General features: G+C 43.5%; 2 protein-coding genes across 10 annotated transcripts in view; one reads left to right on the forward strand and one right to left on the reverse strand.

Moving 5' to 3' along the window:
- The window catches only part of LOC113121858 (receptor-type tyrosine-protein phosphatase mu-like), a 56,513-nt gene extending 50,613 nt beyond the window's left edge, over positions 1-5,900 (forward strand). For all 9 annotated transcript variants that reach the window (XM_026292699.1, XM_026292700.1, XM_026292703.1 and 6 more), the window contains 9 exons: positions 319-473; positions 567-702; positions 1,264-1,413; positions 1,584-1,757; positions 1,887-2,018; positions 2,092-2,217; positions 2,762-2,925; positions 3,105-3,240; positions 3,905-5,900. In XM_026292699.1, coding sequence (XP_026148484.1) covers positions 319-473; positions 567-702; positions 1,264-1,413; positions 1,584-1,757; positions 1,887-2,018; positions 2,092-2,217; positions 2,762-2,925; positions 3,105-3,240; positions 3,905-3,958 — 1,227 coding nt within the window. In that variant the 3' untranslated portion in view covers positions 3,959-5,900. The remainder of the gene's footprint in view (positions 1-318; positions 474-566; positions 703-1,263; positions 1,414-1,583; positions 1,758-1,886; positions 2,019-2,091; positions 2,218-2,761; positions 2,926-3,104; positions 3,241-3,904) is intronic.
- Positions 1-10,675, reverse strand: part of LOC113121869 (zinc finger protein 665-like) — a 219,208-nt gene that overhangs the window by 148,890 nt on the left and 59,643 nt on the right. The window lies entirely within an intron of this gene.

Below are 10,675 nucleotides of genomic sequence, written 5' to 3' on the forward strand. Positions count from 1 at the left end.
ACACACATAGACACAAACACAAAATTATGTCTAAATTACTTATGTGATGCCAACAAATCACAAGATTTTACAACTGAGTCGAGAACCATGACAAGTGTCGGACTTTGAATGTAACTGATAACATTTTAAATCAGATATTTAAATTTCTGAACCTGATTATGCTGTACTGGTGTCCATGATAGAACTTTTGAGAATGACATTTAGGCAAAATAACGATAAAACTGTGAAAAATAGTCCTCTCAGATACTTGAAGGCTCTTAATGTAAAAGATCTGCAGGAAGTGACAGGTTCAATTGTAGACGCGTTTCTGTTTTTCAGCGGGGCATAGCAGAGATCAGGGAGATCCGTCAGTTTCACTTCACCGGCTGGCCCGATCATGGTGTGCCACTTCATGCCACAGGCTTGCTGGGCTTCATCCGCTGCGTCAAGGCCAAGACACCGCCCACCGCCGGACCCACTGTGATCCACTGCAGGTAAATACAGGACAGCTTTTACTTGTATGTTTTATGTGATGCTTTGTTGTCAGTAAACATTTGGGAATGTTTCTGTGTGTGTTTTTGCATCAGTGCCGGGGCAGGGCGTACTGGCTGCTTCATAGTCATCGACATTATGTTGGACATGGCAGAGAGGGAAGGCGTGGTCGACATCTACAACTGCGTTCGAGAGCTGAGGGCACGAAGGGTTAACATGGTCCAGACTGAGGTAAGCACATGTACGCACTCAAGTGAGACACTGCCAAGAAAACAGGAAGGATGTCTGAAAAAAACTCACGCCAAGACGATAAGTTAGAGCCCAAAAGTTCTCCGCTGACTCATGTAAACCACTAAAAACTATGTGGATTGGAGTCTGGAGTCAGCTGTGACGCAGTCAGTCACAGGTGTGATGTAATGAGTCATGGTTATGACATGGCGAAGCACAGTTTTTACCAGCAGTGGGAAATTGAAATGAAGTCAGTCCAAGATTTGACTGGAGGAGAATTTTTATTTTTGTCGTGTATGACTCCACAGTCATGGTGCACCGGCTAACGTAGGTCGTTGTACCGCTGCTACTCTGCGATGGACAGGATTTGACAGGAAGTGACAGAGGCGGACGAAGCGTTGACCTCTCTGTGTTTTAATGTCACTCATCTGTTTTGTTGCGTGCGTCCTCCACAGACCGAGTGTTGACATAAATCATTTATGAAGTAACATTTCAGCTGCTTGGACTGACAGGAGGAGAAAAGATGAGGCTCCTAACCCCCCCTCTCTCCCCCACTTTCTCCAGGAACAGTATGTCTTCATCCATGACGCCATTTTGGAGGCGTGTCTCTGTGGGGATACAGCGATTCCAGCCAATCAGCTGCGGTCGGTTTATTATGAAATGAACCGATTGGATCCTCAGACCAACTCCAGTCAGATCAAAGAGGAATTCCGGGTACGTACATGCAGTTTGACTGTTCACATTTTTACAAAGACCTTCAGAAATTAGATATTAATGTCACTCCCCAAGTTAGTAAAATGGTGATAGGGAACATGAAAACCAATATCTATGCAAATTTAAATTCCAATGACTACATGTATATTGCTAAACGGATCTGCACCCAGACCCTGAACATGGTGACACCCACACTGCGGGTGGAGGACTGCAGCATCGCCCTGCTGCCCAGAAACCACGAGAAGAACCGCTGTATGGATGTGTTGCCTCCTGACCGCTGCCTGCCGTTCCTCATCACCATTGACGGCGAGAGCTCCAACTATATCAATGCTGCGCTCATGGATGTACGTACCACACGACTGCACTGGAGTTTTCAGTCTTCACACAGGAGCTTCACTCAGTGTGAGTCTAGCTGTGTGCTTCTAACCCTGAGATTGAAAACTGAACATGTGTGATGTCACTTCCTGCTGCAGAGCTACAAGCAACCGTCGGCGTTCATCGTTACCCAACATCCTTTGCCCAACACGGTGAAGGACTTCTGGCGTCTGGTCCTGGATTACCACTGTACATCCATTGTCATGCTGAACGATGTCGACCCTGCACAGGTAAAGACTTTGTTATGTGAAAGATGTAGGCAGTGATAGATAGCTGATAATCAGTAATCTGTCTCTGTGGCAGCTGTGTCCTCAGTACTGGCCAGAGAATGGCCTCCATCGCCTCGGCTCCTTGCAGGTGGAGTTTGTCTCAGCAGATCTGGAGGAGGACGTCATCAGTCGCATCTTCAGGATCTACAACACAGCCAGGGTGCGTTTGTTGCTAAGATTGTAGTTGAAGCTGGGTGATATTAGCTGTTGCCAGTAAACTAATATGATCTGAGGTTGTTGGTTGACGATAGTTGATGTTATGTGGCGCATTTTCTGTCCTGTTGCACCAGATTTAGATCAGGGCACATTTGATTTAAACCTCCTCACCTCCCTGCCTGCTCACATGCCCATGAGGTGCTGTTGTTACCCTCCATCTCTTTCCTGCTTCCCTCTCTCTTCATTCCCTTGCTGCTTCATTTCCTTCTTCCTTTCCTTTTTTTACTCCTTTCCTTTGTTCCTTCTTCACCTGAAGGTCTCTCTTTCTTTATGTCCTTTTGTTTCTCCTTTATTTCCTTACTTTCATACCTTTCCGGTTCTGTATTCTCTGCTTCCTTTCTTCCATCCATCCTTTCAGGATGGGTTTGACTTCAATCCCAGAACTCCCTTCGTGCCATTTAAGTATTTAATTCTTGTTTTTGGTTCTGGTTGTGTTTGTTTTGACAAGCCTGGTGTCCCTGTAACCCCCCCCCCCCCCCCCCCCCCAGCCACAGGACGGGTACCGTATGGTACAGCAGTTCCAGTTCCTGGGCTGGCCCATGTACCGGGACACGCCCGTGTCCAAGCGCTCCTTCCTCAAACTGGTTCACCAGGTTGACAAGTGGCAGGAGGAGTATGACGGTGGGGAGGGGCGCACTGTGGTCCACTGCCTGTGAGTACTGCCCCCACACAGTACTACTGACACTGCAGTACAGTAATACTGACACAAGTGGTGGTGATCAGTTTTGATCAGTGATGATTTGTCTCCATCTGGTGGTTAAAAAGTGGAACTGCTTCCTTTTGTTTCCTTCTCTCCCCCTCTCCTCTACTCTCCTCTCCTCATCTCCTCAGGAATGGGGGTGGGCGCAGTGGGGTCTTCTGCAGCATCAGTATTGTGTGTGAGATGTTACGGCAGCAGCGCTGCGTCGATGTCTTTCATGCTGTGAAAACGCTGAGAAACAACAAACCGAACATGGTGGACCTGCTGGTAAGACCCCGACAGACTCCGTTACCCTCTGACCGACTGTGAGACCCCCGATCCCTGACAGGCTCAATAAGGCCCTGAATCCCTGACTGACTCTGTAGGGCCCCTAATGTCTGAAGGATTTTGTCAGGCCCTGGAAACAGATTTTTGGGGCTTTTCCACTAGCATTACTTGGCTCTACTTGATTTGACTCAACTTTTTTGGTTTTCCATTAGAGGATAGTACCTGGTAGCAGGTACTTTTTTAGTACCACCTCAGCCAAATTCCAAGTGAGCTGAGCCGATACTAAAATGTGTCATCAACAGACTGCGGGCTACCGATTGGACATGGAGCGACATCACTGGAAGAGTCATGAGCGCTACATCCAACACAACAAACCTGCCATTTTTAGAAACCAGCAACAGCGACCATTTGTTTTTCCATTTATGTTTTCATTAGCAAGGCAAATGGCTAGTGCTACTCGCAAAACAACATTGTGGTCTTACGAGGAGGTGTGGACGTTTCAATTTCACACAGCCATGCTATGAGGGCCCTGCCCATGTTGAGATGGTACATACTTTTAATGGAAAATTACCCAAACCGAGTCAAGCCGAGTAGGTCTAAAACTGTGTAATGGGAAAGGGGCATTTGCTGCCTAACCTCTGGTCTCTTCTCTGTCTCTCTGCAGGAACAGTACAAGTTCTGTTATGAAGTTGCTCTCGAGTATCTCAGCTCTGCTTAGACTCAGCATGGAGACCCCACCACCACCATCCCCACGGTCTGACAGGAGGACTAAGGACCGGAGGCCACTACTGACTGAAAAGGAAAAGAAGAAGAATGAAGAGGAGGGGAGGATGTTGCACTGCCTTGTTTGACTGCGAGCATGGAAACCCTGAACTCCATCAGACTCACGTTGTTCCTCATCGTGTGTCACTTTGTTGTGTTGAACCTGTTTTTATTCGTTTTATTTGGTTGTAAACAGAAGGAACCAAACTTAGTTGGAATGCCAATAAGCCCTGTGCAGATCTCTGGAACTCCGCTCACTCCTAACAGAGGTTTTCAAAGCCTGAGACATTGGGCCCTATATTTGTTGCCCCTCTTTAAAAGTAGGCAAATTAGGTATTAGCACCTCCTGTTTGCAGTGAACCCATGGATGCACAGACAACTGCCACTGATTCACTGTGACACTGAAGGAAACTTAGAAACAGCAGGATTCTGATTGAAGTCCTGCAGCCCCAGGTTCCATTGGCGTCTAATTGGATTTGTGGAGGTTTATCATGGAGAAATATTAGAGATAACAAGATCCTCAGGAAGTGAAAGGTTTGGGACATGTGGGTTTTTTAGAGTTTAGCTTTTAAAAATTCAACTTTTAAGGCCAGGTGTGTTGACTTTTATAAATGTTGAAGTAATATTTCAAATGTAGAATCAAGTGTTAGATGATGTCACTTTTAAAAGACTAATTTTGATTGGTCATGCAACCACATGACATCAGAGCTCAGAATCATCGTCAGCTGAAACCATTGGTCAATTAATCGCTCAGCAGGAAATGTATATAAGTTTAGATTTTTTTTTTTTTTTCCATTTATATTGTGAAGCAAAAATGTCAAAACGCACTGCAGCTGCGTTTAATGTTTCCGTACGACTATTTATTTTGTAGGGAAGTCAAAAGTGTCATTATTTTACACTTGGTTAAACATGAGAACACCGCTGCACGTACTGAAAGAAAAACTCAGCCACTGTTGTTTCACTGTATCACAGCAGGTCTGGTTTGTGTTCGCATTCATAGCGAAACAGGAAGTTGTTAGCAGCAAAAAGGAAATATGAGTCCAATTTGTCCAACATGAGCAAAACATCATGCTACTCCAGTTAAAATAAAACAACACCCGAGATGAAAATGTTGATCAACTAGCATGACATCCAGTAGTCCAGTTAAAATGTGATATAAAAATGTTATGAGTGTGATATTATGCTCATAAGTTGGACAAGTTGGACTAGCACTGCTAGCCCATCAACACTAGTAGCCAGCCTGAAGGTGCTAGTGGCTAGCTTCCTCTGTTAAATATCCATTGGGTTGCTGAGTTTGGTGAATGGGAATCCGGCCTTTCAGTATTCAGTTGCTGACCTCAACATAGATGTCGGTTAGGCTCCTGTGATTTCCCAGTAGCTTGAATTTTGGCACTCTTTCCCTGTGCCACAGAAGTGAGCCACGTGTGACACCGTATCCTAAAGGACATAATAATTAACTGATAATTAAAGCCAGATGTAATGCCTGTCCTGATAAAACCTAGACTCATGGTCCACTTACTTGTGTTTTCCACCCTATCAGAGCTGAGTGGGTGCTGGAGGAGCTGTGGGTGGTGTGGTAGTTCCTCCTCAGCCGGGTGGAGTCTGTTAATACTGTACATAGATCCAGACGGAGAGTATTTATTCCTTCAGTTGTTCGCTGTGTCACTGTCATCGTCGTTCTTGTGAAGCACACGGAGGGAGACAATCATGTTGCACGATTTCAATGTTGCCCCATCAGAACCACATGAGGCCAGTCCACTGCGGTCCAAACCATTTCTGTGTGGTTGTGGGTGTGACTGAACCCGTTTGTGCTGGTGAGAACATTATTGTAATGAAAGCTTTTATTTATGTTGTATGATCCCAAAATAGCACAAATAAAAGTCTGTGTACACACTGCAGCCGGAAAATTAAAACTTGTATTTTTTACAGTGAAAGCTGAAGAACTGTAAAGTGGACTCAGTGGGTCAGGGTCAGCTCTGCTGAACCTGCTGCTCTCAGACACCAGGTAATCAGAATCAGCTTAATTTGCCAAGTTTGTGCACAAGAATTAACATAATGCTCAACTTTTTTTAAAAACCAAGAGAGGAAGATGAAAAGAAGGAAAGTAAAATTAAAAATATATATTTTTCTAAGCAACATATCCAATTTGTGAAATAGTTCAATAGCATTTAATTGTAAATTAAGTATAACTTTGACAGTAGTGTGACACCTTATATGAGATAGGGACAGATGTGCAAATATGCACACAGGGACTATTGTACAGTGGTTATTCCTCCACCCTATGACCTTAGAGTTAATCAGTGACAGCCTGGGGAAGAAACCGTCTCTGTGCTGGGTGGTCTTGGTGTACAGTGCTCTGTAGGGCCCACCAGAGGGAGGAGTCTGAGCAGTTTGAGTCCAAGGGGTGAGGGGTCTGCAGAGATGGTCCTTCCCTGGGACTGGTACAGGTACAGGACTTAGACAGTGGCAAGATGCAGTGACCCTTTCTGCAGACACCATCCCGGATCAGACCAATAAATGTGGTGTAGTCCATATACTTTAGGAGCTTCACAGAAGGTCTCCCAGTCATTAGTAGACAGGGAGAAGAGCAGTAGGGAGAACGCACTGCTCCCCAGCCTCACTGGTGATCCACTAACAGGCGAAGGTGGGCACTGTGTGCTGAGTGGAGAATTTCAGGGATGAGCACTGAGCTGAAGTCCACATACAGGATCTTTACATAAGTCCCTGATGAATCGATGCAGGATGTAGTACAGTCCCGTGTTGACAGCATCATCCGCTGACCTGTTTGCCCAGTATGCAAACTGCAGGGGGCCTGTGATGTCCTTCAGGTGGAGCAACACCAATCTGTCAATGGATTTCATGACCACATACGTCAGGGTGACGGGCCTGTAGTCATTTAATCCTGTGACGAACAGCTTCCTGGGGACAGGAATGACTCAATTGAAGCAGGAAGGCACTTCACACAGAAGATGGGTGCCAGACTCTCAGGCAGGATGGAAACACACCGTCAGGGCCTGGGGCTTCCTGCTGTTTTGTATTGTACTTATACACCGTGTTGTACTGGTCATGTACTATTGTACTGGTTATATACCACATTGTACTGGTCATATACTATTGTACTGGTCATATACCATACTGTACTGGTCATATACCGTATTGGACTGGTCATACACCGTATTGTACTGGTCATATACTATTATACCAGTCATATACCATATTGTACTGGTTATATACCACATTGTACTGGTCATATACTATTGTACTGGTCATATACTGTATTGTACCGATCATATACCGTATTGTACTGGTCATATACCATATTGTACTGGTCATATACTATTGTACCGGTCATATACCATATTTTACTGGTCATATACCATATTCTACTGGTCATATACCGTATTGTACTGGTCATACACTGTATTGTACTGGTCATATACCATATTTTACTGGTCATATACTATTGTACCGGTCATATACCGTATTGTACTGGTCATACACCATATTGTACTGGTCATATACCATATTTTACTGGTCATATACCATATTCTACTGGTCATATACCGTATTGTACTGGTCATACACTGTATTGTACTGGTCATATACCATATTTTACTGGTCATATACTATTGTACCGGTCATATACCGTATTGTACTGGTCATACACCATATTGTACTGGTCATATACCATATTTTACTGGTCATATACCATATTCTACTGGTCATATACCGTATTGTACTGGTCATACACTGTATTGTACTGGTCATATACCATATTTTACTGGTCATATACTATTGTACCGGTCATATACCGTATTGTACTGGTCATACACCATATTGTACTGGTCATATACCATATTTTACTGGTCATATACCATATTCTACTGGTCATATACCGTATTGTACTGGTCATACACTGTATTGTACTGGTCATATACCATATTGTACTGGTCATATACCATTGTACCAGTCATATACCATATTGTACTGGTTATATACCACATTGTACTGGTCATATACTATTGTACTGGTCATATACTGTATTGTACCGATCATATACCGTATTGTACTGGTCATACACCGTATTGTACCGGTCATACACCGTATTGTACTGGTCATATACCATACTGTACTGGTCATATACCGTATTGTACTGGTCATACACTGTATTGTACCGGTCATACACCGTATTGTACTGGTCATATACTATTATACCAGTCATATACCATATTGTACTGGTTATATACCACATTGTACTGGTCATATACTATTGTACTGGTCATATACTGTATTGTACCGATCATATACCGTATTGTACTGGTCATATACCATATTGTACTGGTCATATACTATTGTACCGGTCATATACCGTATTGTACTGGTCATACACTGTATTGTACTGGTCATATACCATATTCTACTGGTCATATACCATATTCTACTGGTCATATACCATATTCTACTGGTCATATACCGTATTGTACCGGTCATACACCGTATTGTACTGGTCATATACCGTATTGTACTGGTCATACACTGTATTGTACTGGTCATATACCGTATTGTACTGGTCATACACTGTATTGTACTGGTCATATACCATATTGTACTGGTCATATACTATTGTACCGGTCATATACCGTATTGTACTGGTCATATACCATATTGTACTGGTCATACACTGTATTGTACTGGTCATATACCGTATTGTACTGGTCATACACTGTATTGTACTGGTCATATACCATATTTTACTGGTCATATACTATTGTACCGGTCATATACCGTATTGTACTGGTCATATACTATTATACCAGTCATATACCATATTGTACTGGTTATATACCACATTGTACTGGTCATATACTATTGTACTGGTCATATACTGTATTGTACCGATCATATACCGTATTGTACTGGTCATATACCATATTGTACTGGTCATATACTATTGTACCGGTCATATACCGTATTGTACTGGTCATACACTGTATTGTACTGGTCATATACCATATTCTACTGGTCATATACCATATTCTACTGGTCATATACCATATTCTACTGGTCATATACCGTATTGTACCGGTCATACACCGTATTGTACTGGTCATATACCGTATTGTACTGGTCATACACTGTATTGTACTGGTCATATACCGTATTGTACTGGTCATACACTGTATTGTACTGGTCATATACCATATTGTACTGGTCATATACTATTGTACCGGTCATATACCGTATTGTACTGGTCATATACCATATTCTACTGGTCATATACCATATTCTACTGGTCATATACCGTATTGTACCGGTCATACACCGTATTGTACTGGTCATATACCGTATTGTACTGGTCATACACTGTATTGTACTGGTCATATACCGTATTGTACTGGTCATATACCATTGTACCAGTCATATACTATTGTACCGGTCATATACTGTATTGTGCCGATCATATACCGTATTGTACTGGTCATATACCATATTGTACTGGTCATATACCATATTGTACTGGTCATACACTGTATTGTACCGGTCATATACCGTATTGTACTGGTCATATACCATATTGTACTGGTCATATACTATTGTACCAGTCATATACCATATTGTACTGATTATATACCACATTGTACTGGTCATATACTGTATTGTACCGGTCATATACCATATTGTACTGGTTATACACCGTATTGTACTGGTCATATACTATTGTACCGGTCATACACCGTATTGTACCGGTCATACACCGTATTGTACTGGTACTTAAACTGGTAGAACGGAACGGATGGTTCAATGAGTCAGTGTAATGACTATTGATTTTCTATGTGACACACATCAGTAACGTTAGTGTTCTTTGGCTGTACTGGGAATATGGACACACATATGCACAGAAGAGCTTTGCATCAATATTGAAACGTGTTTAAATGCTTTGTGAAAACTGGCGGTGTGATGGCAGAGTCCTCCTACATCGCAGGTGTTTTAGTCATAACAACTTAACAGAAACGACTCGACATCTGTCCCAGGCCGATGTTGTTCTGTGCATTTTTACAAAGAGACTTCGTCCTACCACGGGGACACACGCAGTGTCTGTTTTCTTACTTTATTACGACAAAATTAGCTGGATGAAAAAAAACTGCGTCCCCGACACGTTGACCAGCTCTGCGCGCTCCCGCGGACCGTGCTCACATTTTGTCACACACTCACTTTTCGGTTTAACACCGGGTCCGGTCCCGTTTTTCTCTGTATAGCCGTGTCTGTGCGGGAGTGAGGGCTCTTTGTCTGAGTGGATCTTTGTTCGAGGACCAAGGACCCTGATTCTTTAACCCGCATCCTGTCTGTTGGCCGTGGGGCTGCCACTGCGTCGCTCTGAATCTTTGTGGCTTAAATTGCACATGTGTCCTGTCGACTCTGGTTCGGAACAAACCAGTTTCCTTAATGTGGCCCGGTATTTCAGGGCTGCGGCCAGTCCACAAACCTGTCCTGTCTGCATGTTTTCATGAGGCTGCTCATAGAAACAGCAGGATGGTGGATGAGGCTTATTCGGGAGGTAACGAGTCACAGCAACACGTGACCCAAACACCGTCCCATAACCCGCTGCAGCCTGTGATTGACAGCTGTATCTATGGGCGGGGCCTGATGTGACAACCAATAATCCATCTAACAG

This window comes from Mastacembelus armatus, chromosome 20 (assembly GCF_900324485.2).
Source record: "Mastacembelus armatus chromosome 20, fMasArm1.2, whole genome shotgun sequence".
Taxonomy (NCBI): domain Eukaryota; kingdom Metazoa; phylum Chordata; class Actinopteri; order Synbranchiformes; family Mastacembelidae; genus Mastacembelus; species Mastacembelus armatus.